Below are 20,336 nucleotides of genomic sequence, written 5' to 3' on the forward strand. Positions count from 1 at the left end.
GCGCGCATTTATTACGTGTTTATTACGCGTTTATTACACGTTTATTACGTCTATTAAATAGACACATGCATGTATATATTTAAGAAAATGTTAAAAGCTTGCGCAAACCGTCTTTTGGCATTAAATAGTAGTGTTAGGATTTACTAAAGACACACAGAAAAGGTGTGGAGAGCTACACCTGAATATGCATTTTATTTTGTTGATTCTTATAGGAAGAGAGTATTAAGATGAACTTATTTTTAGTAAATCTGTCCCTAAATTGCTTGCATTGCAAATCTAGTAAAATGTAATAATTTTTCTTAGAAAGTAAACGTACTGTATAGTTTTTTTTACTTTTTTTTGTATTAATTATTAATAACGTAATTGTCTGTAGATTCAGTAGACGTTTTTATAATTTATAGTTGCTTTATTTAGTTTATACTTCACCGTAACTAATTCATTCATTCATTTTTTGCACAGTACACAGACGTTAAATTAAATTGAACTCTGGCGGCCGCTAGACACCTGAGCAATAATGCACAAATCAAAAAAAGCTAAATAAAACGACTCTTTAAGTCGATCTCTTTTGCGCAGAGTAATTCAAATCGAAGTGATGTTTCAGGCGCTTGCTCTGACAGATTCTCACCTTTCAGAAACGACAAACCTCAAAACCGGACGGGGGTCGATGGTTTATTTGGGCGATTATTGTGTGCCGCGAGCAAACAGCTCATCGTCTCCCGCCAAACAGCAAACTTTTGAGTCTGTTTGGGTAATTAGCCAACGCTCATGTCTGAAAACCTGCACTAGAGAAACACGGTGAGTCAGAATCTATTAGACTTTACGGAGAGCAGCTGATGAGCCTCCGGACGCCAAACACTGCCTGTTCAACGCGATCAGTTCACTCGGGGAACAGCATTTCAACGCAAATGTTTTTATTTGTTTTACTTCTGAATAATATTTCCAGCGCGAGCACGTTTTTAAGAGATGAGAATAATGAATAAAGCTTCATAAGACCTACATTTGTGAATCAAAGCTCATGTTTCAGTTATACGACCAGTGATAATAACACCGTTCATCGCGTCTTAAAGACTTTCATGCAAACACCGCAAGCAACGCTTGTTTTCTGAAATCTGTGTAAATGCAAGTCGGTCTTTTGATGGCCTGAATGTTTCGTAATCCGTCTCCATGCTTTTCGCACTTGTGAGATTAAAGAGTCTTTCGTCTTCGCTCGGTCTGTTTGTCCTCCCTGTATAATATGTTTCTCATCCCAGAACTCAAATGCACTCGTCGGTTTTAGGATTTGTTGCCAGATCATCATTGCATTTATATGATAAAACAGCAATGTTGCTCATCAACGGATGCTCTGCAGTGAATGGGTGCCGTCAGAATGAGAGTCTAAACAGCTGATAAGTACAACACGGTAATCGGTTAATGTCTTGTAAGAAATGAGTCCGTTATTAAGACATCTTTGCTCCTCTATCCGTAATGGTGCATACTCCTTTTCCATTGAAAGAAGCATCTTTATGGACATTTTCCATCTCGGAAACATCTTGACGGATACATTTTCTCTTCACAAGACATTAACTGAAGGACCGGAGTGCTGTGGGTTAGTGTTTCCATCATCTATCCTGACGGCACCCATTCACCGCAGAGCGTCTATTGACGGGGCAAGCGACGTAACGCTGCATCTTATTGCCTGAGGTTGAGTGCATCCCGGCATATTCTCATTTTCGGGTCAACTATTACTTTAAATTGCTCAAACAGCGACTATAGACATTAAACGGATTCGCCCCCCAACGCCGAAGAGCCTAAAAACGACCCACTTCATCTTTAAATACCTGAAAGCACCCTTCGTCCGGGGAAGCTTTTGACTTCCCTTCGCCGCATCTGCCCTCCGGATCCTGAACGTATCGTCCAGCGTCTCAAACCGGATCCGAACCCATCGTTCCTCTAAGAGCACAAAGGCCTCTGTCAGCGCTTACCGCGGTAAAGTCAGCCAAAGCAATAAAGAAGAGTTATGGGGCCAAAGATCCCGAGCGAGACTCGGTGTCCGTGTGGGAGAGAGATGGAGAGAGCATTACAGAGAGATTCACAGCACCGTTGACTTTCAGAGCACTGCGACAACAAGAAAACCAACAACTTTACATCGATTTTTCGAGTTCTTAGGGGTTTGCGGCTTTCGTATCGGTTTCTTAAAGTGGTGTCCACATAAGTGTAAGGGAACGGCTAATGTGCAACACTGTAAAAAAGCAATTACTTCTAATTAAACATCCAGGGCTTTTTAAATCACTCATAACAGCAAATGTAAGCGATTATGAATCAGCATAAAAACTCATTACGCCAACTATATTCCCTCAAATATCATCTCAAGCAGCCTTCGTTTTGATTTAATGCTGCTTGTTGCATAAAAGTTCGTAAACTCCCATCACTGCAGCATGAATAAATTATGTGTTTACTTTTGTGAGATTATTGACTTTATGATGTTTATAATTTTTTTGAACGCTAATATCTTTGTTTTGCAAGCTGTTCTCTTCAGAGGCACGGAGTGCGCGCTGCATATTAAGCAATATGTAAGAAACGATGACAAACTATGCTTGCATATACATGCATTTATTTACCCAAGAGACAAAAATGATTTTTTTGGCGCAAAAGTTGATCTACAGTCGTTTTGGCAGTTTATTGGAAATAATTGCATTTAGTGAATGAACAAATTGGATAAACACTATATAGCTGCACCATTTAGCCTTGTATTTTAAAATCATATTTTTTAAATACCGGGTTATCGCACGAGGGCGAAGTAGGGTGAAGGTTTTGGTGAATGCATTAAATATGCGTTTAGAGGTGAACGTTCACCCAAAGCACTTTCTCCGTCTGTTTCTTCAGCAATAATTAATGTGAACGCTGAGCTGCACGTCGATCCGAAAAAATACGATCAAAAAAATGACGACATCCAAAACATTTTATAGGCCGTCAAAAAGGCCCAGTAGAAAAATGTGACGCTAAGATTGCGTTATTCTTTATTCTTGAGAGCTCTCAGCTTTTACTTGACCGGTACTTTCTCGTTCTTTAAATGTAATTGTCTTAGAAACATTTTCATGAGCCACTTTGATATAAAAGCATCTGTGAGGAAAGATGAAATACCTGCAGGCTGAAATAACCGGCAAACATGTACCACAATTTATGTAATAAATACATTATTAATGTACATTATTATTCTGATCTTCATTATTAAATTTACTGGCCTTTGTTTCCCCTCTGTGACTTATTTTTGTGGCATTAATACTATAATACTATAATTAACATAACATTTTTCGGCCATTCTGGAGTTTTTCTGTAATTTCTGTATTTTTTTCTGCATGTTTTGTAATCTGTAATACATGATGTTTTTAATATAGTTTGTACATTGTGATATTGTACATATTTTGTGCATTGTATACAATGATATTTACCATTTTACTCTCATTTTTTGTGGCATTATATTCCCATTGTTGGTTGCATTTATCATACCAAAAATCATCCGTTTTTTGTTACCAACAATCAATATGGGACTACATTATAATAGCCATTATTATACATTATTATAAACCATTATTAAATTATTTTCTTATTGTTTGTGGCATTCACCAAATCAACATGCGACCCTGGAGCACCAAATCACAAGTAGCGCGAGTATATTTGTAGCAATATCTAAAAAAACGTTGTAAATTTTTGATTTTTCCTTTATGCCAAAAATAGGGCATTAAATAAAGATCATGTTCCGTGAAGATATTATGCAAATGTCCAATGGCAAATATATCAAAATATATTTTTCGAATAGTAAAATGCATTGCTAAGAAATGCAATATTTCCTCAAATTCCAGATTTTCAAGTAGCTGCATCTAATCCTATATTGTCCTAAAAAACACATCGATGGAAAGCTTATTGATTGATAAGGTTTGTGTTTAACAGGGTCACATGCAGTTTTTCTACAGTAAAAAATAAATGTGGTGTTTTGCTCCCAAATAATCGTAGGCCAACAGCAACCTAAAAGCAGCTCATCTTTGTTCCCACAGTCAGGATCTCATAGCTCTGGTCCTGTTCCTCATTAGGATGCTCACTTTGACCGGCTCAAGTGCTTTAATTACATGCACAGGTCGAGAAAAGAGCAGCGTTTCAATGCTCTGTCCTGGAGTCTGACCTGAGATCAGCCCGTAAAGACTTTTCCGGCGGCGAAGGGTGAAGGTGAATCCCTCGGACTCTCCCAGGATTGTCGATTGCGTTTTCTCCTTCTGAGGTGAAGAATCGATTCCCCCGTAAGCCCCTCAGAAGTTCCCAGCTTCGCATTTCGTTTCTCATCTCTGCTTCTACACCCACGATGCCCTGGGAACTGCGGAGACGCTCCAGACCAGCTCGTCCACAGGCGATCTTTTGGCTTGCAAAGCACTTTAATCGAGCGAGATGATCTGGAAAGCTCTCGACAGAAAACGCATTTTCAAAAGTTTGTGACCCACAGAAAATGATCTGGAAATGTCATTGTTTACTCACCAACGGCAAAGAAAAATCGAATAAAAACATGTCGATCTTCAAAATGGACAAAAAGCGCCACGAAAGCGTCGTGATTCACTCGCTAAAAGTCTTCTGAGTTAGTACGCTAGCTTTCTTGTTTGTACCAAAAAGCTTCTTCGGAAAGGACAAACACTAGGCCTGTATCTTCAGAAGCTGGAGACTGGGGGTGGTCCCACTTTATATTAAGTGCCCTTAATACCCGTGTACTTGCATAGTAACAAGACGTGCAGGTAGTGTGTGGCCACATTGTAAGAACTCTCTGGCAAATAGGAGCTACAGCTCTGTGTAGATGCAACAGAAATGTAACTTTTCCCAGCTGTAGGAAAATAACAGAGAAAATAAGAAAGGCTCGTTGCGGTTGGACAACAGTGCGTCAAAATATTTTATGAGTACATTATGAGTACAAAAAAAGTTGAAACAAAGCGTCCCTAATATCTGTGCACTTACATAGTAACTAGATGTGTATGTATGTAATCACGGTGTATATAAATACACACTCGCACATAATATTTAAAGCTGCAATATTTCTGTAACTACACACATGTAGAGTAAGGCGTAAGTGCAAATGTGTAACGGAAGATAATAACACTTTTTTTCGCTTCATGTAATCTAATAACGGTCTGTAACAGCAGTATAAGAGTAATTGTAACGGGGTGGAGACGGGAAGGTTCAACGTAAAGTGGGAAGTGTCCGCTTAATATAAAGGGCAACCACAATTTATATGTGAAGCCTAAATTGCTGACCACTGCTGTGTAACATCAGAGCAATCGCATGGCCAATCCATGCTTTAATATAAAGCGTAACACTTTCTTTACCGAAATGCGCTGTTACGCATTTGCACTTTCATCGCGAAAGTGTTGTTGGACACATTTGTACCTGCACACATCATTCAGTGGTTACACGTGTGTACTTACACACACATTACAGCTGTAGATACTATGTAGTGTGTCCTTACACTGCGGTTACATACCATCTAGTTACTATGTAAGTACACAGGTATTGGAGACGCTTAATATAAAGTGGGTCCCGTAACGCAAAAGTATTTCTATTTTGACTATAGGCAGCTATTCTAGTGTTAGCTACAATAGTTCATTTGATTATTTAAATGTATATATATATATATATATATATATATATATATATATATATATATATATAAAAACAGACACATTAAAGGGTTACTCCTCCCCAGAATGAACATCTTGTGGTTAATCACTTACCTCTGTGTCGTCTTGTTCGTCTTGGGAAGACAATGTAAGATGTTTTACTGAACGAGAAGTGCCTGCGCTGTTCTGTGTGAGCCGCGACACAAGGACGAGCTGTTCTCAATCAAACCAAAGTAGAAAATGCGTCCGCGTCGCGCGGCTGTCACAGGACGGCGTACGCTATTTGCATTCGGTGGATATTCTCCAAAATGGTGCGACAGTTGTTAGTTTTATTTTCTTTGCATACGAAAAGTATTCTCACGGCTTCATAAAATACAGATGGAGCATTCAGACGACGTCTTACGTGATACTTTTCAATGGGACAGTCACAACCTCTCGGTTTTCATTTAAAATTGTGTACAGCTTTTATGGGTTTAAACGACACGGGGGGTACTGTACATCCAAAAAGTATATCAGTATACTGATTACTAGCTAAATGTACTAACTTCTGCTGATGTGAAGCGATCCTGCCATCATAAGCCTGTCGTCCTAAGCGTTTCTGTGTCTCTATGGCAACCAGAGCTTCACGTCAACTTGGGCGATGCCGCGATTGGCTCATTAATCTTAGAAGGCGGGACTTTTATAATAATACAAATGCACCGTCTTCAGCTCCACAGTGCGAAATCTCGCCGAGCAGTTAGTTAAACTCCCGACATGTTTACAGCAGCCGCCTGAATAATAACACACACCGCGGCATTCGAAACGCAACGTCCCCAGGGATTTATTAGCATTCATAAATTAAAGGTATTATTCTCTTATTTACGATAACGGCAAGCAAAGAAGTCATTACATGCAAATTCCAGACAGCCGCTCTGATTCATTTTCGCAAGTCGCATTCAGATTAGCTGTTGTAGGTTCGCGTGTAACACGCACGGCTCTTATAGAGGATTTGTGCAGAGCAAGCAGTCTGAGCCGGGTTAAAATAATTACCCTCAGCCCTGTCAGCGTCATATCGCTGGAAGCCGCAACATTTCAGATATGACGCTTTATTATAAAGTAACATTTACACCGAGCAACGCGCTGCATTATTCATGAAGGGCTTTTTTCTTCTTTTCTCCGGCTCATCTCCTGGATCTCTGATCGAGGTTCTCTGGAGAAACTCACTGAACACAAACATGTGTGCGCTGATGTCCAAGGAAACCTACTCACATTTCTGTGCATTTTGTTTGCATGAAATACGATCAGTGATAATGACGAGTACGATTTCTGGCAGAAAGCGTGGCGCTAAAGACTGAAGCGATGGCGCTTAAAAATAAGCTTTACCATCAGTCTTTCAGATCCCGAAACTCTTTGGGTTTCCGGTATCTTTTGCACGTTTGACGCTATAAGGACAACTGAGGGACTCGTATGCAACTGTTCCAGGCGCTTCAGAAGGAAACGGCTGGCCGTGAAAAACTTTTTTAATTGAAACTGAACGTATTTGGCCTTCTGGAAAACATGCAAGTATCGTCCGTAGCTTCTGAAGGCCAGTATTGCATGAAAAGTATGATATTTGGGCAAAATATGATCATTCTGTTTAAAAGTTTACTCCTCTGGCGTGTAAAGCACCACAGAACCTTCTGGAATATTGCATTGCATGAGTCTCTCGGTTGTGCTCAGTGTAAAGAGATGATTCAAATATGAAAGGACAACCAATTTCCGACACCTGAAGGGTTTTTCTAAAGAACAGCAGGACGTTTAACTGTTCGGGACAAACGAACAACTATCGCTAAACATTCAGGTAACAACACAGTATTAAGAATCAAATGTAAACTTCCTGAATGGGGTCACTAAACACCTTTTATGGGAAGTATCTTATTAATATCTTATAATGCATTTTGCATGATCAAAATTAGCACATTTGGTAAAGTGTACGTAAAAAATATGCATTTATGTAACGTGTATATATATATATATATATATATGATTGAGCAGTTGGTGTCTATTGTGTTCAAACTAATTTAATACTTTTTTCCCATCTAAATGCAAATGGTTTGACTTGATAACAGTCATCATATCTGTGGCCCATTTACAGAGCTGTCGTGAAGAATTAGAGCTCCGAGGCATTGTTCTCGTGTCCGGAAAGATGTATCACCCCACCATCACTGAAAGGGACGGAGGCGTTTGTGTTGTGATGGAACGGGACCAGGCCTCCTGCTGCTTTCACATTCATCTTAGGCTTGGGCTCTTAAAGGGGTCACACCACGAAAATAAATGCATTCATTAATTCAGCTCAGGAACATTTAATCTTACTATGAGATTACAGATTATTTATTTTAAGGTGTATGCGTTTATATTCACTTGCAAGCAAAAATATAATCATTTTAAATTTATATGTAATATTCGGTTAGTCTTTCGTCATTTTTAGAGCTTTTTTTGGTGAAAAAATGTGTTGTTTTTGTACCAAATACTATTTTTACCATCGCAATAACTGTCCTTTTCATTACCCCATTCACACATTACACTTCTGTCGCCGCAATCCAACATTAAAAACAAAAAATACCACCACAATAATATGGAACCTCATTAAAAATGGCAACTATCCATCTTATAAACATAATTAAAAACTATAATACTTGCAGCAAACATCTGGTCCTCATCAGCCGACAGATGCGCTCCTGAGCAAAGTTGATGATGTTTCTGTTATTATGAATAATTTGCTACAAGACCCGCCTTCCCTCTGAACGCAGACCCGAGAAAACACAAACAAAACCGCCTCAAAAGCAAGATCAAACTATCGCATCAAAGGGAAATCGGTGTTTACCATCTGTTACCGAACAAAGACTTTTGTCGTCGCTTTTCACAAAGCACCTTCAGCGAAACCCCGGAGGCGTTTCAAAGCGCGTTTTGATGTCGGTGTCTTAGCGATGCTAATGTTTAAGCTAACGACTTCGCGAACGGCCTATTTCCTGCGGCGGGCCTCTCAAAACGCCGATCATCTGAATCATCTTAACTGTAGACTGTGGAGCTGATCTCGTATTCATGAGAGCAGCCGAGACTCACAGAACATCTGTAATGCATGAAACAACAACGGGCCTCCATCAGGAACCAATCATTGGCGACGCGCAGATGAATAATCTGCTAATTTGTGAACGTGCTCGCGGAGAACCGTTTTGGAGATCGGCCGTATCCTGCAAGATCTGAGATTTCGTTTAGCATGGAGAGATGCTCTTTGAAAGTGTTTTTTTTTTTGGTCTTCACAAACGTTAAAGGCGATAATAGTGGCCATCTGGCCGTCATGCTGATTATTTAACAGTCCTTTGTGATACCGATGTGTCACCAGAGCTGACGTCCGATAGCTTTGTTCGAACACGAGGCGAAAATAACGTCGAACGCCAAATCCGTTTAGCCGTTTTCAGTCAGAAGAGTAAAAAAACAAACCCGATCCGAACGGCATCTATGTGGTTAGACCTGGAATTTAGTGAATGTGTTTCAGATTTCGTTTGGTTGTGTTTTTATTCATTCGTTGCGCTCGCGTACGGCTTTCGCTGCTGAGTGATAAATGAGTGAATGAGTGAGCGCTTTTGGATAAAACATGTGCACGAGCACGCAAACAAAATGAATACTCGTCGAGCACAACACGCAAGCAAAATGGCTCCGTCTAAATTAAAACGGAGCACGGCATTGCATGGGTTGAGCCAAACTGCAAAAATTAAAACTCAGTCGTAGCGCGCTTAAAGCTACCTTTATAGTTGTGCATAAGCAATATCGCATGATACAGCTCTGTATGCGCGTGAATAAATGAGAAACAAACACGGAGTGTCTTCAAAAACCAAAACATTTTGCATGCAAAACTACTTCTGGCCGCCACAGATTCAAATCGCAGTTTGACAGATTAGCCATTACTAATGTGAAACGCTACTTTAAAACAATTAATGAAGGTAAGTTGCTTTGTTAAAAACACATTGCAGTATTAAAAGCTCTAATGTGTAGAGTATTATAAGAGGGATGGACTGAGCGGGTATTTGATACAACAATTATCTCATATTCACAACAAAACATTAGTTTGAATGTCTGCTGAAGAAAGAGATATCTTTGTCGTTTCATCTTTTAAGGATGATTTCCGATGGCAGGGGGGCTCGGTGCCTTTCTTGGTTGAATCTTACCAAGGCTGTGCTTCACGAGCACATCCCCGACCGATGACCGATTCCCGCCGTCGCACGATTTTCAGATAAACCCAACCGCGACATGTACGAGGGTTTGCACCATCTACACCCGCCTTTGGCTTTCCGTATGTATGTAGGTATGCTTGGGCTGTTTAATAAATCATATATTAGAGATGTTTGGGGTGAGGATGAATCCAAAGTGATCTGCGATGACGTAATAATCATGCTGCGCTGCACGGAGTAGAAGCCTAAGCTCACCATCACAAAAACATCGTCTGAGACCAAATCAGACCAGAGACTGGCCGAAAGCTTCATCCAAGCCAAAAAGAGTTGGGTTCACAAACAATGAATGACCGCTAACGGCATGGAGCTCAGATCTCCAAAACGTCAAAAAGACATCTTTTTCAAAAAGGCCTCATTTTTATTAACAAACCGCATATTCGAAGTCTAAACAAGAACATTCTCTACTAAAACCGCTTAAAACGTCATTCTGCGACACAAAACAGTGTTTGTTAAAATTCATTAAAAGAATTAGCCGTTGCGGCATTACCGGGAAAACTAGCGGTGAAGAATTAATCTGCATTTTTGTTCAGACCAACGCTGCAAGACCGAGAAAGGGGCAGCAATGTGCTAAAAAGTCAACATGAAACAGCTAAGAAATCATTTTAAAATGGACTAATTTCAATGATTCAGAGTTGACTCTTTCTTTCGAGAGGCACTTTCAGCTTTTCAACTTTTCAGGATTCACTTAGGCGCGGCGTGAAAGGTCATTTTCACAAAATCCATAATTATTGCAAATAAAGTTTGACTGTGAAGTTTTCTGGCGAGACTAAAACAACGCGAATGTTGTAGGGACTAAAATGCATTTGTGTAAAAGCAACACTTCAGGTTGGCAGGGAACAATGAAGGTTGTGTTTATTCTGTCAGAGCGTGGCGGGATGTCGTGATGGATGTAACCAGAGGCAAGATTTTCAAGTTTTCCATCCTCTGACAGCTGCTCTATCACGAGTCTGACAGGTGAGTCAATATTACAGCAACTAGCGTTCATATCCGGTTATCGACCGCACTGAATATCTAGTTTTATTTCATCATCGAGGACAGTCAAAACTACAGATCAAAATCACACAAAAAAGTTGGAGGAAGAAACAGCTGGATGGCACGATTTACTGTTTCTAATGTTAAAGGAGCGACAGCCGCACTCCTTCAAGATAATGGCCAATCAAAGCAGGACCTTTCCAACCGCTGGGAATCGTTGAAAAACATCTCGTGCGAAACGCGCTGTTGAAGATTAAAAGCGAAGAAGCTGTCAGACATCTCTTTCACCGGCAGCACAGTTACGCTGAAACACAGCCGGGGTCATAAATAAATCACAAACGCAGAAAAAACATCAGCTATGAAGACGGAAGAGCTAACAAACAAACACGTGTAGCGATGTCACTGACAGCTTTTGTAAAAGCCCAGACGTTGCCTGGAAAAGAAGCAAAACAAGTTCTGGTTGGATCTAAAATACACTCCATTTCAAAGCTTCGACGTTGAGCTAATACCAGAATTAATTCACTTACCTGACTTTGTGCAATTTTTCCACTCGTCCTGATCGTGTAGAAATGCAACAGCAACTGCGAAAATGTCTTATTTGTACACTTAATAGCTTAAGTGCACATTTTTAAAAGAAGAATGAAATTGCATTAAACTTCAAAAATGTACGTTTAAAAAATAAATTGGTTTAAATAGATAATTTAATAAATTATATCATTTATTTTTGTGGTAATCAATGTTAGGTAAAGTCCACTTTACACATTCTACTAACAATAAATAAATAGAATATTTTTACATAATAAATACATATTCTGTGGTAATTATGCTACAAATGCTATTGATAGAGCCAAGCTTTATTTATTTATTTTTCATTCAAGTTCTGAAGCACTTTCTTTTAATAACCACGTAAATGTTATTTAATCATCGGCGAATTTTGGTAATGTTACACAAATTTGCCAATGTCAAATTTTAGCCCAACATTTCCTAAACTACAAAAACAGTTCTCAAAGTTTGAGATCAAGTGTGGTGACCTTCAGCAAATCATACGTTTCATTCCAACACGCTGAAAACAGCACAAATTCCCCGCAGCGTCTCTATTGTGCCACTATTGCAGACCATCTTTGTCACAGCTGTGGCAAAGCATCATGGGAAACCCTTGACGGACTGATAGTGGGCATTATACAGAGAATGCTGTTAATTAACATCCTTCTCAAGAGTAAACTCCATTTGATTTTGTATAACAGCTTATCAAATGCATATCTTCCATTATCATTAATTATCCGCCGCTCATTTTCTACCCATAATTGCTCTCGATTGCTTTTGTCTGTTTGTTCAACACGTCGGATGCTACGTCGGACGATCGCAACATCAAACGCGAAGACGATCCCTATTCAAAACTAGCAGACAATGCGTATGAATGGCTGAATCAACCAGATTTATTCACCATTAGTCTACAAGTACAGATTATAAAACACACACGCGCACACACACACACACACACACATTGCTGTACACATTTGTGTCGTCAGATATACTTCGTGTGGTTTGATTATGCTAGAAAATGTCTGAAAGGAAACAATGAAACAGCAAAAAGCAACCCATAACCCACAAAGCCAACTTTATCTGCAGCTAACCGAGCGTATTTACACATCACCTACGCCGAATGAAACACTGTCACAGGTGCACTAAAAACTCAGAAACCAAACAGAGACCACCCAGCTAACAAAGATGCGTTCTAGGAATGTTCTGCTAACGTTGTTATTAGGTTATAAATTTTTTTTTATTTCTGAACGTCCTCTAAATGCCCAGTTCATGTCAATTTCGCTCAAAACGTTTGTTTCTCGGTTACGCAGACGTCGTAGGAACATTCCGTTTTATAATTTTGCAAACATCATGGGAACGTTACTTTTGACGTCCAGCTAAAGCATCACATAACATTTGATTATTTTCTAGAGATGACGAGAATTTTACTTCTGAAAGTTCTGTGACATTCTAAAAAGAACATGATTAAAGAACGGCGCTTTGAACAAACGTTCTATTAACATTACTGGAAGAACAACTACGAATGCTTTTGACGGACCTTAACTTGAAAAACAATGAGGGAACATTCCGTTTTATTACGCGAACATGATGGGAACGTTCATTTTTAATTTTCTATGACATTGAAAAGTAACATTTAAAAAACGTTATACGAACATTGTTTTATAATTTTGTAAAAACGATGGTACTGTTAATTGTTCTCTGACATTCAAAAGTAACATTAACAGAAGACAGGTGTCCAGGTAAAGACATGTTCCGTGAAATAATGTTTTTATGCGAACATTTTAAGAACATTAGACCAGAGAGTGTTGAACAAATGTTACCGGAAGAAGAACTACAAAATACAGTTCAACGAGAAGGGGATGTTTCATTCTATCATTCTGCAAACAAATGATACTCTTTGATATTTAAAAGGAGCACTTAAACAACTAAAACATTTCATTTTAAATATTTTCGCTAAACTGAGCACGTGACGTTACTTTAGAATGTTCCGTGAGATTTAAATGTAACATACGGTGTTAAAAAAACATTCCAATTAAATATTTCAGAAAGCCATTTGAACTAAGTAAATAAATAAAAATAAAGCTTTTTAACTACAACAAAAAAATTAAAAATTGTGTTATGTGGTAATTATTACTATGCCGTTGACAGATCAACTTGAAAAATGTTGGGAAATGTTAAAAAAAAATGTTGTATGTCCAAAAGTTCCGTGAACGGCGTATAATATTTTTTTAAATCTAATGTTTGGAGAACGTTCTTAAAATCCAGATAGGTTTGAACGAACATCCCATAAAGGTTACTCAAAGAACAACCACAAAAACTTTGGGAAAAACCTTCAATTTTGTAATTTTGAGAAGATTTTGAATGTTCAAAAAATAGATCATCCAGCCAAAATGCTCCATAAACAATACATAAACAGTGTTTTCATGCTAAAGTTTTGAGAACACTTTGAAAACACCAGGTGATTTTGAACGGATGTTCTATCAACGTTTATATAGAACGTTTGTTCGTAACTTTTCCACAATGTTCGCTAAAAACGATCCCTGTTAGCTGGGAATGCGACGAAAGAAAGTAAAACAACATCAGTCATCTATTGTGCTTTTAAACCCTTTCCCCACTTCGTTGCCGAAACGGGACGTGTTTTGAGAAGAGGCACTCGCTAAAGTGCTTACGCCAGTTTATACTCAACTGCTATCGCTATTGTTTAGGACTCGAGTTAGAAATCATAAATCTACGTAGTCTCCGATTTTCTGTACGTATAAAGTCGGTGCAGGCTTCGCAGCAGTCCTGGAGGGAAACAAAACGGTTTGAGGTCTCTAGTCCGGCGTCCGCGCGCGAAGCCCTTGCGTTTGCGCTATACGTGCGAGAAGAAAGTCCGGATCGTTCCCGAAAAAAACCCGACGGAGTGGAAAGCCTGCGCTGGAAGCGGGGAACGGGTCGAGGCGGGACGCTTGAAACGAACAAGAAAAGTCGAAGAGGGATTCCTCCGGCTGGGTGGTTGGTTGACATCATTCGCTCTCCGGCTTCTCGCGCCTCTCAGACAGTTACTTCGGTCTTACTGGCGGTTCTGTACTGGTGATGGTGGTGTCCCGGGATGTACTGCAGGTGGTCCACCGTATGCATGCGGCGGTTGGCGAACGCCTGCCTTTTGTTGCCGGCCTGCGCGCTGTTAACAGTCAGTGTGTTGTAGGACTCGTTGTTGCCGCTGCTGGGGTGCGAATGCATCTTCATCATCTTGTAGTGCCGGTCCATGACCGGCGTGGTGGGCACGAACATGTCCGTGTGCGACAGCGCCCGAGACATGGCCTTCTCGCGGAAATTGGAGCGGCGCAGGGAGAGCATCTTGTCGGGCGAGAGCAGCGGGTCCTGGGAGTGCAGGCGGTCGGCCGACAGCAGCTGCTCCTCGGAGAGGATGCGTCCGTGGTACGGGGACAGGCCGCCGGCGCCGCCGCTGTACGCCGACAGGCCGTAGTCCCGGGGCGGCTTGGAGCGGGCCGGCGAGAGCACGTGGTCCTGGGACATGGCCCGCTGAACGCGCTTGGGCTTCTGCCGCTGCGCCGGCGGCTCCACGCTCAGCTTGATCATGTGCGTCTGCAGGTTACCGCCGCGGGCCGTCGGGTCGGGCAAATGGTGCTTGCGGATGTAGTACTCGTCGTCTTTGTCGCCTGAGCAAGAGACAGCAGAGAAGCGCTCGGTCAGCTAAAACCGGCCGATAAAAAAGCGCACGCACCTGAGATCTGTCTAATACTGAACTAATACTGAAAAAGGTGGTCAAAAATGAGGTTATGAATGTGTGCCTTTAAGGTTTCAAACAACTTGTTAATAAAATGTTAAGATTTAGTTGCGTAACGCCATTTTTTATGTAAAATAAAATCTAACAAAACATGCTTATTCTGACTTGTACATATTCAAATATCTCAAGTAATAAGCAAGGATATTGCATTTTACATTTTAAATGAGTAAAAAAAAAATCTTAGTGGCAAATGGTCAAAACCTAGGACGGTTAATTAGTATTTTGGGTCATTTATCTTTTAATGTGTCACAAATTATTGATTATATATATATATATATATATATATATATATATATATATATATATATATGCACACAGATGTTTGTTTTGGTTACATTTCATTTTAAACTAAAACTGAATAAATACATTAGCTTAGAAGCTAAGTTTATGCTTATATTAATTTTTAAATATATACATTTTACAAGAATTCTAACAAAATAAATCACACGAACTAAAAACACACTGTGGAAACAACGTGTGTGTATTAAGGAAGAACTGAGCAGAAAATAAACACAGAGCAAACTCTGACTTATAAGAACAAAACCCAAAGTACTGATGTGAAAGCTACAGGTTCTGACGTAAAAAAAATGTGTTTTCACGTCTGTTTCCTCACTTTCCTTAGTTTTTATTGCTCTGATAATCTTCTCCTTGTTTTTTCTCAACAATGGCGCAGAAAACACAAAGTCAGAATTGATGCAGCTATGATGAGTCCCTCTGGATCAGGGAAAGTGTGTGTGTGTGTGTGTGTGTGTGTGTTTATGTGGGACATGTTGAGTTTGTTGAGGAGCAGATGAACTCAAGAATAGGGCATTTCTCCTGAGATGATGCTCTAGTTTTTTTATTTTAGTTACTCACGAAGCGGTAAATGTTTGGAAAAGTATGAAACATCTTAACCTGTAGGGCTTCACAAAAAAAAGTGTATTTCTAAGTCTGGTTAAAGCTGGGGTGGTTGTTTTATTCAAAAAACTGTATTATATTATTTATATTATAATTACGCTTGTATTATTTATTACTCAGAGGTCACAAAATTGTGCGAAAAAATGCAAAGGTGCAAAACATTTTGTGGTTTTAACCCTTCCTCAGTGCCAGTGCCATAGAGAAAAAAACTATTTAATAATAACAATTATTATTATTATTATTTATTTATCTTACAGCGCCAACAAGAATAATTATTAGTATTATTATGCATTATTATTTACTATATATTTATTTAGGTATAATTTAGCTTTTTCTCTTAATTAATATCTTATCTATGTCCTTTTTTTTCGCAGCTGAATTTTGTGTTCAAATTTTGGTAGTACAATAAAATTTTGACTCAAGTCTTATTCGTCACAGTAAAATTTAAGTATATTTCCTTTCACCAAACAACTCTAAAACCTGTCTAAAAGTGAAAGAAATCAATGAATGAAAAAGTGAAAAAGTAGTTTTAACTACTTGATGACAGGCCCCAGTTTTTTAAGCATCTTCCCCAAAAATGGACGAGATGGCTTCTTTTCCGAGCCGCAGATGAATGTGTTTGTGAGCAGCTATCGATCTGTTTATCTTGGAGTTAATGAAGACGGGATGCGCAGGCTGGCGGTTGCTGTAGTTCAGAATTAGCTTCACTGACGGCGCAGGCTCATGTGAGGCCGTGACGTTAGACGGGAAAAGGCCCCGGAGTTCAATGATCTGCTCAGAGACGACCTGATATCTCTCAGAGGCTAAACATCTCTTTCTTTTCCCATATGTCTTCCACGATCTTTCTGACGGGTAGGTTTAGGTGGGGTTAGTCGCGGTTATTTGTACGAATCACGCCGGCGGAAAAATATGTTTTAATTACCGTGAGATCTGCAATTAAAACACACTCTGCATTTAAACGAAACACATATTTTGATCGGCAATGACAGTCGTACGGCATTTCATGACGACAGACGCAATGCAACGCGACACTGACGTTATTTTTAGGCCCGCTAGGGGGCGCTTAACTTAAAAACGTAAATATAGGTTGTATAAAGTACTTCAATGGAGGACAGGCTGCTTTTTTAAATTTAATGATTATTCATGGTCAGAAAACATAAATGCATGTTGTTTACTTAAAATAATAAATATTGTTGGATTTTTTATGGTTAAATAATATATATATATATATATATATATATATATATATATATATATATATATATATATATATATATATATATATATAGCAAAATGTAGTTAGATAAATCTTTTTTTTTTTTTATTATAGAGTGAGCTGAACCTCAAAGAAACTTGTTTCTGGGATGAATTAAAATAACAAGGAAATCGCTTTTTAGGCAGAATTCAGATTATTTTTCCAACAGCTCAAACTTCTCATAACTGTAAGATATATTCTCAGAATTCTGAAATAATTCAAACATGATCAAATAGATCTTTATGCCCTTTTTTGGTCATGCAATTCTGACTTCACGTTTAGTTCTGTTGTTTTTTTTTTTCAAAACAAGTAAAAAAAATTGCAATTTTTTTTTTTTTTTTTCGAAATTCTAAGATTAGCGTTCAGAATTTTTGAAAAATTCAGAAAATTCCCAATTACTATTGTATTTAGTTTTGTCCGGGGCTGGTGCAGACACTGATATTCATGCGGTAAAAAAAAAGTTGAATAAAGATGAAATCTTTTAAACCTTTTAAATCAATGAGATTTGAGATGTTTTGAAGGTTTGTCAAGATCAGCCTCAGGAAACAAATGCTCCTCAAAAGCACGATGATCACATTTAATACATCTGGACGTATTTTTTCATAAAAATGATGTCTGGCTAAATAAGCGGATTCAGTCTAGTAAGGGTTCATCTTTAAGTATAAGTACAATATAAAACAAGCATGCACACAATAAGTGCAATATATCAAATGATTAATTGAAATGTAAGTGTGTACTAGTTAAGGCCACCTTATATAAAGTGGGATCAAAACCTACTAAAGATTTCACAGCAAAAAGATGCATAAAGCATGACCTAAAGGTGGATTTTTATGCAATTACGCTAAAATGAAACAGTCAGAAGGCATGTATATTATGTAGGTTTTTGATCATGTTGAAATGTTTAAATACAGTAGTATTAATATCGCATCTCTCTCTCCGTGACCCTTTTCCTTATTAAAAGCCTGAGTAATCGTCCTCCATTAGCGCTCATCGCTCTCAGCTCTGCCTCTGCTCTGATTTAAGACACCAGTTAAAAGAAATACACATTAACGCCCCTACAGCATGTTTGCGAAATGACTAAGGCGTCTTTTCGAGAGTTTGACCGTCTTCAATTCGCGGCAAGTTTGTTTTCGAGATCGGCGTCCGTCTGAAGCGTCGTTTTCTTGAATGTCACCGACGAGCGAGCTGCAGTGAGCGTCTGATCATAACGGACCAGGACCGCGTTAACGCGGCATGCCGATACTTTCACGTTTAATTTATCCTGCCCTTTTGTATTTAACGACAGCCGCTCGGCCGGTTGTTTATCATTTAGCAGGTGCTTTTATCTGCAGCGCATGTATTATAGCTGCAGTCCCCGTGGAGACGGGCGTCCTGCGCAAGGACACTGAGCTGACAGCGGATCACACGGACTTTCTAATTTAAGACTCAACCTGCTAGGTCTCGAAGTTTGAGGTCAGTATGAAGAGTTCAATTGCAAAAACGGATAGCTCGTGTTTTTTTTTCGTTGTGCATTCCACTGCAGTTAAATAAAACGGTAGCAGTCTACAATAAGGATCAATAGGTGAGACGCACTAAGAAGGAACAATCTTTTTATCAGCTCTTATTTTAGCATTATTAAAATCACAAGCTGTGTTTGTTAACATTAGTTAATGCACTGAACTAACGACGAACGGTTGTGTTTTTATAATGTCAGCAAAGACGAATAAATACTGTAATAATTAATACTTTACTACATTATTAGGTAATACGTGAACTAACGCCTTAAAGTGTTACCAATAAAAGAATACAAACGTTGTGAAATAATAAAAATACATGATTTTTAAAAGCATAATAAGCTCTTTGTATGTTTTTTGAAAAATAAATAAATAAATAAAATTCCTCACCAAAGCTGCACGTATTTAAATTAAAATATAGTAAAAATACAGTAAAAATACAGTAAAAATAAAAATACGGATCCTTCAGAAATCAGTCTAATGCTGATTTGCTCAAGAAACATTTCTGATTATTATCAATATCGAAGACACTGATAACAATCAGAGTTCCTTGCTTTTTATTGTCATAAACCGATCAAATGATTGCAGCTTCGGTGAGCAGAAGACACATCTTTTCGCTATTGCGAATTGAATCTGTCCGTCTCTCACATAGGACGGAAAGTAAGGAAGGGGAGTAGTACGTACTCAAGTCTGCTTTCATGGCCATCTCGTAGGACGGAGGGAGGTGCGTGAGGTTCTGGAAGGACCGGGAGAAGGACAGGTCGTACGGCTCTGTCTGGGACGTCAGGATGTTGTTCATTCTCGGTTTCTCTGCAGGGCAGAAAGGGGGGGAAAAAAGAGGGGGAGAAAGATGAAACGCATCCCATGCAAGAGAAAGCCGTTCCAGCTCAGTGTATGCAGGCCTCCATGGCATCTGTGTGAGAGTTTTTGAAGAGCTTGTTTTTAATGAGGGGTGAGTGCTGGTCCAGGCAGCTGCTCAGCCAGTAAAACACTTGTTGGGAATGTCACTCACTCGTTTTAACTGTGTGCTCGAGGGACTGGGAACTGCCAGGCTACTTTCAAAGGCTTGCGTTTCTAGACTTATATATGTGATATTACATATGCACACATATACACCGCAAAACGTGATTTTCTTACTCAGTGATTTGGTTTTGTTTGGTAAAAATTCTATAATTTCCTACAGGTAAGGTTCACGCCAAAACACTAATTTGCTGAAAACGTCTTCGCCCTCAGGTCATCCAAGACGTAGGGGAGTTTGTTGAGAAATGTAGCATTGCGTCACTTGTTGGGTGAATGGGTGCCGTCAGAATGAGAGTCCAGTCAGCTGATAAAAACATCGCAATAACCCACACCACTCCAGTCCATCAGTTAATGTCTTGTGAAGAGAAACGTTTGAAAAAACAATGCTTCCTCCAATGAAAAGAGCTGTTTTGGATTTCTCTCCTGAGCAACTTTTCAATGGAAGAAGTGTTATTATGAATTATGGACTTGATGGATTCTTGATGGATT

General features: G+C 39.1%; 1 protein-coding gene across 3 annotated transcripts in view; it reads right to left on the minus strand.

Moving 5' to 3' along the window:
* Positions 1-12,257: 12,257 nt before the first annotated feature.
* LOC122342169 (protein shisa-6) overlaps positions 12,258-20,336 on the minus strand; it is a 75,568-nt gene continuing 67,489 nt past the window's right edge. For all 3 annotated transcript variants that reach the window (XM_043235987.1, XM_043235985.1, XM_043235986.1), the window contains 2 exons: positions 19,512-19,637; positions 12,258-15,054 (listed from right to left, as the gene is read on the minus strand). In XM_043235987.1, the coding sequence (XP_043091922.1) occupies positions 14,426-15,054; positions 19,512-19,637 (755 nt within the window). In that variant the 3' untranslated portion in view covers positions 12,258-14,425. The remainder of the gene's footprint in view (positions 15,055-19,511; positions 19,638-20,336) is intronic.

The sequence above is a fragment of the Puntigrus tetrazona genome, chromosome 3 (genome assembly GCF_018831695.1).
Source record: "Puntigrus tetrazona isolate hp1 chromosome 3, ASM1883169v1, whole genome shotgun sequence".
Taxonomy (NCBI): Eukaryota; Metazoa; Chordata; class Actinopteri; order Cypriniformes; family Cyprinidae; genus Puntigrus; species Puntigrus tetrazona.